This window comes from Entelurus aequoreus, linkage group LG27, assembly GCF_033978785.1.
Source record: "Entelurus aequoreus isolate RoL-2023_Sb linkage group LG27, RoL_Eaeq_v1.1, whole genome shotgun sequence".
NCBI classification, from domain to species: domain Eukaryota; kingdom Metazoa; phylum Chordata; class Actinopteri; order Syngnathiformes; family Syngnathidae; genus Entelurus; species Entelurus aequoreus.
The window spans coordinates 35,087,121-35,105,031 of NC_084757.1; the positions used below are offsets into that span (position 1 = coordinate 35,087,121).

At 43.7% G+C, this 17,911-nt stretch overlaps 1 protein-coding gene across 1 annotated transcript in view; it reads left to right on the forward strand.

Annotated features, from left to right (window-relative positions):
• LOC133644381 (coiled-coil and C2 domain-containing protein 2A-like) overlaps nucleotides 1-17,911 on the forward strand; it is a 104,117-nt gene that overhangs the window by 61,144 nt on the left and 25,062 nt on the right. The window contains exons 31-35 of the mRNA XM_062038801.1: nucleotides 1,331-1,507; nucleotides 3,570-3,584; nucleotides 3,703-3,906; nucleotides 15,730-15,819; nucleotides 17,692-17,805. Of these exons, the coding sequence (XP_061894785.1) occupies nucleotides 1,331-1,507; nucleotides 3,570-3,584; nucleotides 3,703-3,906; nucleotides 15,730-15,819; nucleotides 17,692-17,805 (600 nt within the window). The remainder of the gene's footprint in view (nucleotides 1-1,330; nucleotides 1,508-3,569; nucleotides 3,585-3,702; nucleotides 3,907-15,729; nucleotides 15,820-17,691; nucleotides 17,806-17,911) is intronic.

Consider the following 17,911-nt stretch of genomic DNA (forward strand, 5'->3'; position numbering starts at 1 on the left):
CACTCATGTTGCGTCACACATAGACCATAAATACATGCTACACACTCATGTTGCGTCACACACACACCATTAAAGACATGCTACACACTCATGTTGCGTCACACGCACACCATTAAATACATGCTACACACTCATGTTGCGTCACACGCACACCATTAAATACATGCTACACACTCATGTTGCGTCACACATAGACCATAAATACATGCTACACACTCATGTTGCGTCACACACACACCATTAAAGACATGCTACACACTCATGTTTCGTCACACACACACCATTAAATACATGCTACACACTCATGTTGCGTCACACACACACCATTAAAGACATGCTACACACTCATGTTGCGTCACACACACACCATTAAATACATGCTACACACTCATGTTGCGTCACACACACACCATTAAATACATGCTACACACTCATGTTGCGTCACACGCACACCATTAAATACATGCTACACACTCATGTTGCGTCACACACAGACCATAAAATACATGCTACACATTCATGTTGCGTCACACGCACACCATTAAAGACATGCTACACACTCATGTTGCGTCACACGCACACCATTAAATACATGCTACACACTCATGTTGCGTCACACATAGACCATAAATACATGCTACACACTCATGTTGCGTCACACACACACCATTAAAGACATGCTACACACTCATGTTGCGTCACACGCACACCATTAAATACATGCTACACACTCATGTTGCGTCACACGCACACCATTAAATACATGCTACACACTCATGTTGCGTCACACATAGACCATAAATACATGCTACACACTCATGTTGCGTCACACACACACCATTAAAGACATGCTACACACTCATGTTTCGTCACACACACACCATTAAATACATGCTACACACTCATGTTGCGTCACACACACACCATTAAAGACATGCTACACACTCATGTTGCGTCACACACACACCATTAAATACATGCTACACACTCATGTTGCGTCACACACACACCATTAAATACATGCTACACACTCATGTTGCGTCACACACACACCATTAAATACATGCTACACACTCATGTTGCGTCACACACACACCATTAAAGACATGCTACACACTCATGTTGCGTCACACACACACCATTAAATACATGCTACACACTCATGTTGCGTCACACACACCATTAAATACATGTTACACACTCATGTTGCGTCACACACACACCATTAAATACATGTTACACACTCATGTTGCGTCACACACACACCATACAATAAGTGGTACACAATAACACTACACTAGTGTATTGTTGTATTCATGTGTGTGTGCAGATTGATGGAACTTTCAAGGTGAACACACCCGCTGTGTTGCTAGGCTACAGCAAGGAGCGTAGCCATGGCAACAATGGCGCCTATGACAACCTGCGGAGCCTCTGTGAGGGAGCCTTCATCACACTCTTCATCACCATCGAGCCTCAGCTGCTACCTGGGGAGTCCATCAGGGAGAAGGTCAGAAGGTCTCACACCAGGAAGTAGTTTAGATGCAGCTAGCATGGTCACACCAGGAAGTAGTTTAGATGCAGCTAGCATGGTCACACCAGGAAGTAGTTTAGATGCAGCTAGCATGGTCACACCAGGAAGTAGTTTAGATGCCGCTAGCATGGTTACACCAGGAAGTAGTTTAGATGCAGCTAGCATGGTCACACCAGGAAGTAGTTTAGATGCAGCTAGCATGGTCACACCAGGAAGTAGTTTAGATGCGGCTAGCATGGTCACACCAGGAAGTAGTTTAGATGCGGCTAGCATGGTCACACCAGGAAGTAGTTTAGATGCGGCTAGCATGGTCACACCAGGAAGTAGTTTAGATGCGGCTAGCATGGTCACACCAGGAAGTAGTTTAGATGCAGCTAGCATGGTCACACCAGGAAGTAGTTTGGATGCCGCTAGCATGATCACACCAGGAAGTAGTTTAGATGCCGCTAGCATGGTCACACCAGGAAGTAGTTTAGATGCAGCTAGCATGGTCACACCAGGAAGTAGTTTAGATGCGGCTAGCATGGTCACACCAGGAAGTAGTTTAGATGCCGCTAGCATGATCCCACCAGGAAGTAGTTTAGATGCAGCTAGCATGGTTACACCAGGAAGTAGTTTAGATGCAGCTAGCATGGTCACACCAGGAAGTAGTTTAGATGCAGCTAGCATGGTCACACCAGGAAGTAGTTTAGATGCAGCTAGCATGGTCACACCAGGAAGTAGTTAAGAGGCAGCTAGCATGGTCACACCAGGAAGTAGTTTAGATGCAGCTAGCATGGTCACACCAGGAAGTAGTTTAGATGCAGCTAGCATGGTCACACCAGGAAGTAGTTTAGATGCAGCTAGCATGGTCACACCAGGAAGTAGTTAAGAGGCAGCTAGCATGGTCACACCAGGAAGTAGTTTAGATGCAGCTAGCATGGTCACACCAGGAAGTAGTTTAGATGCAGCTAGCATGGTCACACCAGGAAGTAGTTTAGATGCAGCTAGCATGGTCACACCAGGAAGTAGTTTAGATGCAGCTAGCATGGTCACACCAGGAAGTAGTTTAGATGCATGGCATAGTTCCTTCCTGTCTTCTTTGCATGATTGTCTGTCACTGCAAGGGACAATACATACTTAAGTAGTACACTACTTTATTGTACTATACTACAGGAGTACACATTAATGTATTGTGTACTATACTACAGGAGTACACGCTAATGTATTGTGTACTATACTACAGGAGTACACACTAATGTATTGTGTAGTATACTACATTAGCAACACTAGCATATGTGTGCTACATGCTAACTTTACATTTTAAACATCATGCTAAGTTAGCAAAATTAGCATAGCTGTGCTAACATTACGTTCTAACCCCATGCTAGGTTAGCAATATTAACAATACAGTTTAACATCATGCTAGAACAGCAACATTAGCATAGCTATGTGAGCTACATGCTAACATTACATTCTAATATCATGCTAGGTTAGCAACATTAACATAGTTATATGAGCTACGTGCTAACTTTACATTTTAACATCATGCTAGGTGAGCAACATTAACAGTTATATGAGCTATGTGCTAACTTTACATTTTAACATTATGCTAGGTTAGCAAAACAAGCGTAGCTGGGTGAGTTGGATGCTAACATTACATTTTAACATCATGCTGAGTTAGCAACATTAGCATAGCTATGTGAGCTACATGCTAAAATTTACGTTCTAACATCATGCTGAGTTAGCAACATTAACAGTTATATGAGCTACATGCTAACATTACATTTTAACATCATGCTAGGTTAGCAATATTAACATAGTTATATGAGCTACGTGCTAACATTACATTTTAACATCATGCTAGATTAGCAAAGCTAGCATAGCTGGGTGAGCTACATGTCAGTCCTAAAATCCTGAAAGTGAAAGGTTGTAGAAAGTGCTAGTTTTTGTTGTTGTTGTTGCATCATCTGCTGCATGTTGTTGTTGTTGCATCATTTGCTACATGTTGTCCCTTGTTGTGTCTTTCATCTCTGCTGTGTTCCTGTGCATGTTGTAGATCAAGGAACTGAAGGTAACAGCATGCCACACACACACACACACACCTGTACACACACACACACACACACACACACACACACACGTGTACACACACACACACACGTGCTGACGTGCTCTCCCCCCCGCTGCAGTTGGACAGCCAGGAGGACGAGGGTCTGCTGCAGGCGTCAGAGAGGTTTGAGAGGCTGGCAGCCAGTGAGTTCCCAGGCAGAGTCTGCACCACCACCGTCATAGACCTCAATGGCAAGACCGTCTTCATCAGCAGGTACCTGCGCCCCCTCAACCCCCCCCAAGAACTGCTGGACGCCTTCCCGGACAACCCTGCTGCGGCCGCCGTGAGTCATGTGACCTCTTCTCCTACACACTGTCCTAAACATTGTCCTCTCACGTCCTAAACATTGTCCTCACACGTCCTAAACATTGTCCTCTCACGTCCTAAACATTGTCCTACACACTGTCCTAAACATTGTCCTCACACTGTCCTAAACATTGTCCTCACACGTCCTAAACATTGTCCTCACACGTCCTAAACATTGTCCTACACACTGTCCTAAACATTGTCCTCACACGTCCTAAACATTGTCCTACACACGTCTTAAACATTGTCCTCTCACGTCCTAAACATTGTCCTCACACGTCCTAAACATTGTCCTCTCACCTCCTAAACATCATCCTCTCACGTCCTAAACATCGTCCTACACACGTCCTAAACATTGTCCTACACACGTCCTAAACATTGTCCTACACACGTCCTAAACATTGTCCTCTCACGTCCTAAACATCATCCTCGTCTTAAACAGTCCTCTCACGTCCTAAACATCGTCCTACACACGTCCTAAACATTGTCCTCTCACGTCCTAAACATTGTCCTCTCACGTCCTAAACATTGTCCTCTCACGTCCTAAACATTGTCCTACACACGTCCTAAACACTGTCCTCTCACGTCCTAAACATCGTCCTCTAACGTCCTAAACATCGTCCTCACATGTCCTAAACACTGTCCTCTCACGTCCTAAACATCGTCCTCTCACGTCCTAAACATTGTCCTCACACGTCCTAAACATTGTCCTCACACGTCCTAAACATTGTCCTACACACGTCCTAAACATCGTCCTACACACGTCCTAAACATTGTCCTCTCACGTCCTAAACATTGTCCTCTCACGTCCTAAACATTGTCCTCTCACGTCCTAAACATTGTCCTCTCACGTCCTAAACATTGTCCTCTCACGTCCTAAACATTGTCCTCACACGTCCTAAACATTGTCCTCACACGTCTTAAACATTGTCCTACACACGTCCTAAAGATTGTCCTCTCACGTCCTAAACATTGTCCTCTCACGTCCTAAACATTGTCCTCTCATGTCCTAAACATTGTCCTCTCACGTCCTAAACATTGTCCTCACACGTCCTAAACATTGTCCTCACACGTCTTAAACATTGTCCTACACACGTCCTAAAGATTGTCCTCTCACGTCCTAAACATTGTCCTCTCACGTCCTAAACATCGTCCTACACACGTCCTAAACATTGTCCTCTCACGTCCTAAACATTGTCCTCTCACGTCCTAAACATTGTCCTCTCACGTCCTAAACATTGTCCTACACACGTCCTAAACACTGTCCTCTCACGTCCTAAACATCGTCCTCTAACGTCCTAAACATCGTCCTCACATGTCCTAAACACTGTCCTCTCACGTCCTAAACATCGTCCTCTCACGTCCTAAACATTGTCCTCACACGTCCTAAACATTGTCCTCACACGTCCTAAACATTGTCCTACACACGTCCTAAACATCGTCCTACACACGTCCTAAACATTGTCCTCTCACGTCCTAAACATTGTCCTCTCACGTCCTAAACATTGTCCTCTCACGTCCTAAACATTGTCCTCTCACGTCCTAAACATTGTCCTCACACGTCCTAAACATTGTCCTCACACGTCTTAAACATTGTCCTACACACGTCCTAAAGATTGTCCTCTCACGTCCTAAACATTGTCCTCTCACGTCCTAAACATTGTCCTCTCATGTCCTAAACATTGTCCTCTCACGTCCTAAACATTGTCCTCACACGTCCTAAACATTGTCCTCACACGTCTTAAACATTGTCCTACACACGTCCTAAAGATTGTCCTCTCACGTCCTAAACATTGTCCTCACACGTCCTAAACATTGTCCTCTCACGTCCTAAACATTGTCCTACACACGTCCTAAACACTGTCCTCTCACGTCCTAAACATCGTCCTCTAACATCCTAAACATCGTCCTCACATGTCCTAAACACTGTCCTCTCACGTCCTAAACATCGTCCTCTAACATCCTAAACATCGTCCTCACACGTCCTAAACATTGTCCTCACACGTCCTAAACATTGTCCTCTCACGTCCTAAACATTGTCCTCTCACGTCCTAAACATTGTCCTCACACGTCCTAAACATTGTCCTCACACGTCTTAAACATTGTCCTCACACGTCCTAAACATTGTCCTCTCACGTCCTAAACATTGTCCTCACACGTCCTAAACATTGTCCTCACACGTCTTAAACATTGTCCTACACACGTCCTAAAGATTGTCCTCACACGTCCTAAACATTGTCCTCTCACGTCCTAAACATTGTCCTCTCACGTCCTAAACATTGTCCTCACACGTCCTAAACATTGTCCTCACACGTCTTAAACATTGTCCTACACACGTCCTAAAGATTGTCCTCACACGTCCTAAACATTGTCCTCTCACGTCCTAAACATTGTCCTCTCACGTCCTAAACATTGTCCTCTCACGTCCTAAACATTGTCCTCTCACGTCCTAAACATTGTCCTCACACGTCCTAAACATTGTCCTCACACGTCCTAAACATTGTCCTCACACGTCCTAAACATTGTCCTCTCACGTCCTAAACATTGTCCTCACACGTCCTAAACATTGTCCTCACACGTCTTAAACATTGTCCTCACACGTCCTAAACATTGTCCTCTCACGTCCTAAACATTGTCCTCTCACGTCCTAAACATTGTCCTCTCACGTCCTAAACATTGTCCTCACACGTCCTAAACATTGTCCTCTCACGTCCTAAACATTGTCCTCTCACGTCCTAAACATTGTCCTCTCACGTCCTAAACATTGTCCTCTCACGTCCTAAACATTGTCCTCACACGTCTTAAACATTGTCCTACACACGTCCTAAAGATTGTCCTCACACGTCCTAAACATTGTCCTCTCACGTCCTAAACATTGTCCTCTCACGTCCTAAACATTGTCCTCTCACGTCCTAAACATTGTCCTCTCACGTCCTAAACATTGTCCTCTCACGTCCTAAACATTGTCCTCTCACGTCCTAAACATTGTCCTCACACGTCCTAAACATTGTCCTACACACGTCCTAAAGATTGTCCTCACACGTCCTAAACATTGTCCTCTCACGTCCTAAACATTGTCCTCTCACGTCCTAAACATTGTCCTACACACGTCCTAAACACTGTCCTCTCACGTCCTAAACACCGTCCTCTAACGTCCTAAACATCGTCCTCACATGTCCTAAACACTGTCCTCTCACGTCCTAAACATCGTCCTCTAACATCCTAAACATCGTCCTCCCACGTCCTAAACATCGTCCTCACACGTCCTAAACATTGTCCTCTCACGTCCTAAACATTGTCCTCTCACGTCCTAAACATTGTCCTCACACGTCCTAAACATTGTCCTCACACGTCTTAAACATTGTCCTCTCACGTCCTAAACATTGTCCTCTCACGTCCTAAACATTGTCCTCACACGTCCTAAACATTGTCCTCACACGTCTTAAACATTGTCCTACACACATCCTAAAGATTGTCCTCACACGTCCTAAACATTGTCCTCTCACGTCCTAAACATTGTCCTCTCACGTCCTAAACATTGTCCTCTCACGTCCTAAACATTGTCCTCACAAGTCCTAAACATTGTCCTCACACGTCTTAAACATTGTCCTACACACGTCCTAAAGATTGTCCTCTCACGTCCTAAACATTGTCCTCTCACGTCCTAAACATTGTCCTCTCACGTCCTAAACATTGTCCTCTCACGTCCTAAACATTGTCCTCACACGTCCTAAACATTGTCCTCACACGTCTTAAACATTGTCCTACACACGTCCTAAAGATTGTCCTCACACGTCCTAAACATTGTCCTCTCAAGTCCTAAACATTGTCCTCTCACGTCCTAAACATTGTCCTCACACGTCCTAAACATTGTCCTCACACGTCCTAAACATTGTCCTCACACGTCCTAAACATTGTCCTCTCACGTCCTAAACATTGTCCTCACACGTCCTAAACATTGTCCTCACACGTCTTAAACATTGTCCTCACACGTCCTAAACATTGTCCTCTCACGTCCTAAACATTGTCCTCTCACGTCCTAAACATTGTCCTCTCACGTCCTAAACATTGTCCTCACACGTCCTAAACATTGTCCTCACACGTCTTAAACATTGTCCTCACACGTCCTAAACATTGTCCTCTCACGTCCTAAACATTGTCCTCTCACGTCCTAAACATTGTCCTCTCACGTCCTAAACATTGTCCTCTCACGTCCTAAACATTGTCCTCACACGTCTTAAACATTGTCCTACACACGTCCTAAAGATTGTCCTCTCACGTCCTAAACATTGTCCTCACACGTACTAAACATTGTCCTCACACGTCTTAAACATTGTCCTACACACGTCCTAAAGATTGTCCTCACACGTCCTAAACATTGTCCTCTCACGTCCTAAACATTGTCCTCTCACGTCCTAAACATTGTCCTCACACGTCCTAAACATTGTCCTACACACGTCCTAAAGATTGTCCTCACACGTCCTAAACATTGTCCTCTCACGTCCTAAACATTGTCCTCTCACGTCCTAAACATTGTCCTACACACGTCCTAAACACTGTCCTCTCACGTCCTAAACACCGTCCTCTAACGTCCTAAACATCGTCCTCACATGTCCTAAACACTGTCCTCTCACGTCCTAAACATCGTCCTCTAACATCCTAAACATCGTCCTCCCACGTCCTAAACATCGTCCTCACACGTCCTAAACATTGTCCTCTCACGTCCTAAACATTGTCCTCTCACGTCCTAAACATTGTCCTCACACGTCCTAAACATTGTCCTCACACGTCCTAAACATTGTCCTCACACGTCCTAAACATTGTCCTCTCACGTCCTAAACATTGTCCTCTCACGTCCTAAACATTGTCCTCACACGTCCTAAACATTGTCCTCTCACGTCCTAAACATTGTCCTCACACGTCCTAAACATTGTCCTCACACGTCCTAAACATTGTCCTCACACGTCCTAAACATTGTCCTCTCACGTCCTAAACATTGTCCTCACACGTCCTAAACATTGTCCTCACACGTCTTAAACATTGTCCTCACACGTCCTAAACATTGTCCTCTCACGTCCTAAACATTGTCCTCTCACGTCCTAAACATTGTCCTCTCACGTCCTAAACATTGTCCTCACACGTCCTAAACATTGTCCTCTCACGTCCTAAACATTGTCCTCTCACGTCCTAAACATTGTCCTCTCACGTCCTAAACATTGTCCTCTCACGTCCTAAACATTGTCCTCACACGTCTTAAACATTGTCCTACACACGTCCTAAAGATTGTCCTCACACGTCCTAAACATTGTCCTCTCACGTCCTAAACATTGTCCTCTCACGTCCTAAACATTGTCCTCTCACGTCCTAAACATTGTCCTCTCACGTCCTAAACATTGTCCTCTCACGTCCTAAACATTGTCCTCTCACGTCCTAAACATTGTCCTCACACGTCCTAAACATTGTCCTACACACGTCCTAAAGATTGTCCTCACACGTCCTAAACATTGTCCTCTCACGTCCTAAACATTGTCCTCTCACGTCCTAAACATTGTCCTACACACGTCCTAAACACTGTCCTCTCACGTCCTAAACACCGTCCTCTAACGTCCTAAACATCGTCCTCACATGTCCTAAACACTGTCCTCTCACGTCCTAAACATCGTCCTCTAACATCCTAAACATCGTCCTCCCACGTCCTAAACATCGTCCTCACACGTCCTAAACATTGTCCTCTCACGTCCTAAACATTGTCCTCTCACGTCCTAAACATTGTCCTCACACGTCCTAAACATTGTCCTCACACGTCTTAAACATTGTCCTCTCACGTTCTAAACATTGTCCTCTCACGTCCTAAACATTGTCCTCACACGTCCTAAACATTGTCCTCACACGTCTTAAACATTGTCCTACACACATCCTAAAGATTGTCCTCACACGTCCTAAACATTGTCCTCTCACGTCCTAAACATTGTCCTCTCACGTCCTAAACATTGTCCTCTCACGTCCTAAACATTGTCCTCACAAGTCCTAAACATTGTCCTCACACGTCTTAAACATTGTCCTACACACGTCCTAAAGATTGTCCTCTCACGTCCTAAACATTGTCCTCTCACGTCCTAAACATTGTCCTCTCACGTCCTAAACATTGTCCTCTCACGTCCTAAACATTGTCCTCACACGTCCTAAACATTGTCCTCACACGTCTTAAACATTGTCCTACACACGTCCTAAAGATTGTCCTCACACGTCCTAAACATTGTCCTCTCAAGTCCTAAACATTGTCCTCTCACGTCCTAAACATTGTCCTCACACGTCCTAAACATTGTCCTCACACGTCCTAAACATTGTCCTCACACGTCCTAAACATTGTCCTCTCACGTCCTAAACATTGTCCTCACACGTCCTAAACATTGTCCTCACACGTCTTAAACATTGTCCTCACACGTCCTAAACATTGTCCTCTCACGTCCTAAACATTGTCCTCTCACGTCCTAAACATTGTCCTCACACGTCCTAAACATTGTCCTCACACGTCTTAAACATTGTCCTCACACGTCCTAAACATTGTCCTCTCACGTCCTAAACATTGTCCTCTCACGTCCTAAACATTGTCCTCTCACGTCCTAAACATTGTCCTCTCACGTCCTAAACATTGTCCTCACACGTCTTAAACATTGTCCTACACACATCCTAAAGATTGTCCTCTCACGTCCTAAACATTGTCCTCACACGTACTAAACATTGTCCTCACACGTCTTAAACATTGTCCTACACACGTCCTAAAGATTGTCCTCACACGTCCTAAACATTGTCCTCTCACGTCCTAAACATTGTCCTCTCACGTCCTAAACATTGTCCTCACACGTCCTAAACATTGTCCTACACACGTCCTAAAGATTGTCCTCACACGTCCTAAACATTGTCCTCTCACGTCCTAAACATTGTCCTCTCACGTCCTAAACATTGTCCTACACACGTCCTAAACACTGTCCTCTCACGTCCTAAACACCGTCCTCTAACGTCCTAAACATCGTCCTCACATGTCCTAAACACTGTCCTCTCACGTCCTAAACATCGTCCTCTAACATCCTAAACATCGTCCTCCCACGTCCTAAACATCGTCCTCACACGTCCTAAACATTGTCCTCTCACGTCCTAAACATTGTCCTCTCACGTCCTAAACATTGTCCTCACACGTCCTAAACATTGTCCTCACACGTCCTAAACATTGTCCTCACACGTCCTAAACATTGTCCTCTCACGTCCTAAACATTGTCCTCTCACGTCCTAAACATTGTCCTCACACGTCCTAAACATTGTCCTCACACGTCTTAAAGATTGTCCTACACACGTCCTAAAGATTGTCCTCACACGTCCTAAACATTGTCCTCTCACGTCCTAAACATTGTCCTCACACGTCCTAAACATTGTCCTCACACGTCCTAAACATTGTCCTCTCACGTCCTAAACATTGTCCTCACACGTCCTAAACATTGTCCTCACACGTCTTAAACATTGTCCTCACACGTCCTAAACATTGTCCTCTCACGTCCTAAACATTGTCCTCTCACGTCCTAAACATTGTCCTCTCACGTCCTAAACATTGTCCTCACACGTCCTAAACATTGTCCTCACACGTCTTAAACATTGTCCTCACACGTCCTAAACATTGTCCTCTCACGTCCTAAACATTGTCCTCTCACGTCCTAAACATTGTCCTCTCACGTCCTAAACATTGTCCTCACACGTCTTAAACATTGTCCTACACACGTCCTAAAGATTGTCCTCTCACGTCCTAAACATTGTCCTCACACGTACTAAACATTGTCCTCACACGTCTTAAACATTGTCCTACACACGTCCTAAAGATTGTCCTCACACGTCCTAAACATTGTCCTCTCACGTCCTAAACATTGTCCTCTCACGTCCTAAACATTGTCCTCACACGTCCTAAACATTGTCCTACACACGTCCTAAAGATTGTCCTCACACGTCCTAAACATTGTCCTCTCACGTCCTAAACATTGTCCTCTCACGTCCTAAACATTGTCCTACACACGTCCTAAACACTGTCCTCTAACGTCCTAAACACCGTCCTCTAACGTCCTAAACATCGTCCTCACATGTCCTAAACACTGTCCTCTCACGTCCTAAACATCGTCCTCTAACATCCTAAACATCGTCCTCCCACGTCCTAAACATCGTCCTCACACGTCCTAAACATTGTCCTCTCACGTCCTAAACATTGTCCTCTCACGTCCTAAACATTGTCCTCACACGTCCTAAACATTGTCCTCACACGTCCTAAACATTGTCCTCACACGTCCTAAACATTGTCCTCTCACGTCCTAAACATTGTCCTCTCACGTCCTAAACATTGTCCTCACACGTCCTAAACATTGTCCTCACACGTCTTAAAGATTGTCCTACACACGTCCTAAAGATTGTCCTCACACGTCCTAAACATTGTCCTCTCACGTCCTAAACATTGTCCTCTCACGTCCTAAACATTGTCCTCTCACGTCCTAAACATTGTCCTCACAAGTCCTAAACATTGTCCTCACACGTCTTAAACATTGTCCTACACACGTCCTAAAGATTGTCCTCTCACGTCCTAAACATTGTCCTCTCACGTCCTAAACATTGTCCTCTCACGTCCTAAACATTGTCCTCTCACGTCCTAAACATTGTCCTACACACGTCCTAAACACTGTCCTCTCACGTCCTAAACACCGTCCTCTAACGTCCTAAACATCGTCCTCACATGTCCTAAACACTGTCCTCTCACGTCCTAAACATCGTCCTCTAACATCCTAAACATCGTCCTCCCACGTCCTAAACATCGTCCTCACACGTCCTAAACATTGTCCTCTCACGTCCTAAACATTGTCCTCTCACGTCCTAAACATTGTCCTCACACGTCCTAAACATTGTCCTCACACGTCTTAAACATTGTCCTCTCACGTCCTAAACATTGTCCTCTCACGTCCTAAACATTGTCCTCACACGTCCTAAACATTGTCCTCACACGTCTTAAACATTGTCCTACACACGTCCTAAAGATTGTCCTCACACGTCCTAAACATTGTCCTCTCACGTCCTAAACATTGTCCTCACAAGTCCTAAACATTGTCCTCACACGTCTTAAACATTGTCCTACACACGTCCTAAAGATTGTCCTCTCACGTCCTAAACATTGTCCTCTCACGTCCTAAACATTGTCCTCTCACGTCCTAAACATTGTCCTCTCACGTCCTAAACATTGTCCTCTCACGTCCTAAACATTGTCCTCACACGTCCTAAACATTGTCCTACACACGTCTTAAACATTGTCCTACACACGTCCTAAACATTGTCCTCACACGTCTTAAACATTGTCCTCACACGTCCTAAACATTGTCCTCTCACGTCCTAAACATTGTCCTCTCACGTCCTAAACATTGTCCTCTCACGTCCTAAACATTGTCCTCACACGTCCTAAACATTGTCCTCACACGTCTTAAACATTGTCCTCACACGTCCTAAACATTGTCCTCTCACGTCCTAAACATTGTCCTCTCACGTCCTAAACATTGTCCTCTCACGTCCTAAACATTGTCCTCTCACGTCCTAAACATTGTCCTCACACGTCTTAAACATTGTCCTACACACGTCCTAAAGATTGTCCTCTCACGTCCTAAACATTGTCCTCACACGTACTAAACATTGTCCTCACACGTCTTAAACATTGTCCTACACACGTCCTAAAGATTGTCCTCACACGTCCTAAACATTGTCCTCTCACGTCCTAAACATTGTCCTCTCACGTCCTAAACATTGTCCTCACACGTCCTAAACATTGTCCTACACACGTCCTAAAGATTGTCCTCACACGTCCTAAACATTGTCCTCTCACGTCCTAAACATTGTCCTCTCACGTCCTAAACATTGTCCTACACACGTCCTAAACACTGTCCTCTCACGTCCTAAACACCGTCCTCTAACGTCCTAAACATCGTCCTCACATGTCCTAAACACTGTCCTCTCACGTCCTAAACATCGTCCTCTAACATCCTAAACATCGTCCTCCCACGTCCTAAACATCGTCCTCACACGTCCTAAACATTGTCCTCTCACGTCCTAAACATTGTCCTCTCACGTCCTAAACATTGTCCTCACACGTCCTAAACATTGTCCTCACACGTCCTAAACATTGTCCTCACACGTCCTAAACATTGTCCTCTCACGTCCTAAACATTGTCCTCTCACGTCCTAAACATTGTCCTCACACGTCCTAAACATTGTCCTCACACGTCTTAAAGATTGTCCTACACACGTCCTAAAGATTGTCCTCACACGTCCTAAACATTGTCCTCTCACGTCCTAAACATTGTCCTCTCACGTCCTAAACATTGTCCTCTCACGTCCTAAACATTGTCCTCTCACGTCCTAAACATTGTCCTCACAAGTCCTAAACATTGTCCTCACACGTCTTAAACATTGTCCTACACACGTCCTAAAGATTGTCCTCTCACGTCCTAAACATTGTCCTCTCACGTCCTAAACATTGTCCTCTCACGTCCTAAACATTGTCCTCTCACGTCCTAAACATTGTCCTCACACGTCCTAAACATTGTCCTCACACGTCTTAAACATTGTCCTCTCACGTCCTAAACATTGTCCTCACACGTCTTAAACATTGTCCTCACACGTCCTAAACATTGTCCTCTCACGTCCTAAACATTGTCCTCTCACGTCCTAAACATTGTCCTCTCACGTCCTAAACATTGTCCTCTCACGTCCTAAACATTGTCCTCTCACGTCCTAAACATTGTCCTCACACGTCTTAAACATTGTCCTACACACGTCCTAAAGATTGTCCTCTCACGTCCTAAACATTGTCCTCACACGTACTAAACATTGTCCTCACACGTCTTAAACATTGTCCTACACACGTCCTAAAGATTGTCCTCACACGTCCTAAACATTGTCCTCTCACGTCCTAAACATTGTCCTCACACGTCCTAAACATTGTCCTACACACGTCCTAAAGATTGTCCTCACACGTCCTAAACATTGTCCTCTCACGTCCTAAACATTGTCCTCTCACGTCCTAAACATTGTCCTACACACGTCCTAAACACTGTCCTCTCACGTCCTAAACACCGTCCTCTAACGTCCTAAACATCGTCCTCACATGTCCTAAACACTGTCCTCTCACGTCCTAAACATCGTCCTCTAACATCCTAAACATCGTCCTCCCACGTCCTAAACATCGTCCTCACACGTCCTAAACATTGTCCTCTCACGTCCTAAACATTGTCCTCTCACGTCCTAAACATTGTCCTCACACGTCCTAAACATTGTCCTCACACGTCCTAAACATTGTCCTCACACGTCCTAAACATTGTCCTCTCACGTCCTAAACATTGTCCTCTCACGTCCTAAACATTGTCCTCACACGTCCTAAACATTGTCCTCACACGTCTTAAAGATTGTCCTACACACGTCCTAAAGATTGTCCTCACACGTCCTAAACATTGTCCTCTCACGTCCTAAACATTGTCCTCTCACGTCCTAAACATTGTCCTCTCACGTCCTAAACATTGTCCTCTCACGTCCTAAACATTGTCCTCACAAGTCCTAAACATTGTCCTCACACGTCTTAAACATTGTCCTACACACGTCCTAAAGATTGTCCTCTCACGTCCTAAACATTGTCCTCTCACGTCCTAAACATTGTCCTCTCACGTCCTAAACATTGTCCTCTCACGTCCTAAACATTGTCCTCACACGTCCTAAACATTGTCCTCTGACGCAGGCACAGGTGGCTCGCTTTGTGTCGCTCATCCCTTCTCTGCCAGACAGAGTCTCCTTTGCTGCCATCTGTGACCTGTGGAGCACCTGTGATGTGAGTACACTGACTAGTAGTCAGGGAAGTACACTCACCAGGATAGTATAGGTCTTTATTGTCATCGCACAAGCACAAAAAAACACTAACTAGTAGTCATGGAAGTATTTTTTCTACTAACCACTACTTACTAGTAGTCATGTAAGTATATTCACCATTAACTAGGAGTCATGTGCACTTTCATTAAGTATACTCAATACTAACTAGTAGTCATGGAAGTATTCTGACTACTTGCCACAACTAACTAGCAGTCATGTATACTGTCATGTTAGTATACTCACCACTAACTAGTCGTCATGTATACACTATGTATGTATACTTACTACTAACTAGTAGTTGTGGAAGTATTGTCTACTACCACTACTTACTAGTAGTCATGTATAATGTCATGTAAGTATATTCACTATTAACTAGTAATGTGCACTTTCATTAAGTATAATCAATACTAAATAGTAGTCATGTAAGTATTCTGACTACGTACCACGACTAACTAGTAGTCATGTATACTGACATGTAAGTATACTCACCATTAACTAGTAGTCATGTATGTATACTCACTGCTAACCAGTAGTTATATATACATCATGTAAGTATAGTCACTACTAACTAATAGTGATTTAATTAACGACTACTAACCGATACTTACTAGTAGTCATGTAAGTATAATCACCACTAACTAGTAGTCATGTATGTATACTCACTGCTAACCAGTAGTCGTATATACATCATGTAAGTATACTCAATGCTAACTAGTTATCATGTAAGTATTGTCTACTAACCACTACTTACTAGTAGTCATGTATACTGTCATGTAAGTATGTTCACCATTAAGTAGTAGTCATGTAAGTACATCAACTAGTAGTCATGTGCACTTTCATTAAGTATAGTCAATACTAACTAGTAGTCATGTAAGTATTCTGACTACCACGACTAACTAGTAGTCATGTATATATCATGTAAGTACACTCACTACTAACTAGTAATGTAAGTATTGACTAAGTAGTAGTCAAGTATACATTTTGTAAGTAGTTTGTAAGTAGACTCCCTGCTAACTAGTAGTCATGTATACATAATGTAAGTATACTCACTACTAACTAGTAGTAATGTAAGTATTCTGACTACTACCAACTTGTAGTCTTGTATACTGCCATGTAAGTATACTCACTACTAATTAGTAGTCTTTTTAGTATACTCAGCACTAACTGCTACTAACTAGTAGCATGTAACTAATCTGACTACTTACCAATACTAAATAGTAGTCATGTATACTGGCATGTAATTATACCCACTACTAGTAGTTATGTAAATATTGACTACTAACTTGTACTTATGTATACTGTCATGTAAGTATACTCATTACTAACTAGTAACCATGTGCACTGTCATTAAGTATTCTCACTACTAACTAGTAGTCATGCAAGTATACTCAGCATTAACTGCTACTAGGTAGTAGCCATGTAAGTATTCTGACTACTTACCACTACTAACTAGTAGTCATGTATACTGGCATGTAAGTATACCCACTACTAGTAGTAATGTAAGTATTGACTACTAACTAGTAGCCATGTAAGCATTGACTACTAACACTACTAACTAGTAGTTATGTAAGTATACTCTTTACTAACTAGCAGCCATGTGCACTTTCATTAATTTACTCACTACTAGTAGTCATGTAAGTATTCCGACTGCTAACTAGTAGTCATGTATATGTCATGTCAGTATACTCACTAACTAGTAGTAATGTAAGTATTCTGACTAACTAGTAGTTATGTACACTGCCATGTAATATATAATACATGAAGTTATTTACTAGTAAATCTATAAGAAGTGTCCACACAGAGAAGAAGAAGAACAACATTTATTGTGTTGCAGCAATTCCTGACGTTGTTAGCAGGAGATGAGGAGGAACACGCTGTCTTGTTGTGTAACTACTTCCTCTTTCTGGGGAAGAAGGCGTGGCTTATCATCGGCAACGCCATTCCTGAGGTGGCAACTTACTCTTCTCTCTATTGTACTGATAGTAGTATGTGTTCATTGTGTGTCTTTGTCGTGTTCCTTGTGTGTCTTTGTCGTGTTCATTGTGTGTCTTTGT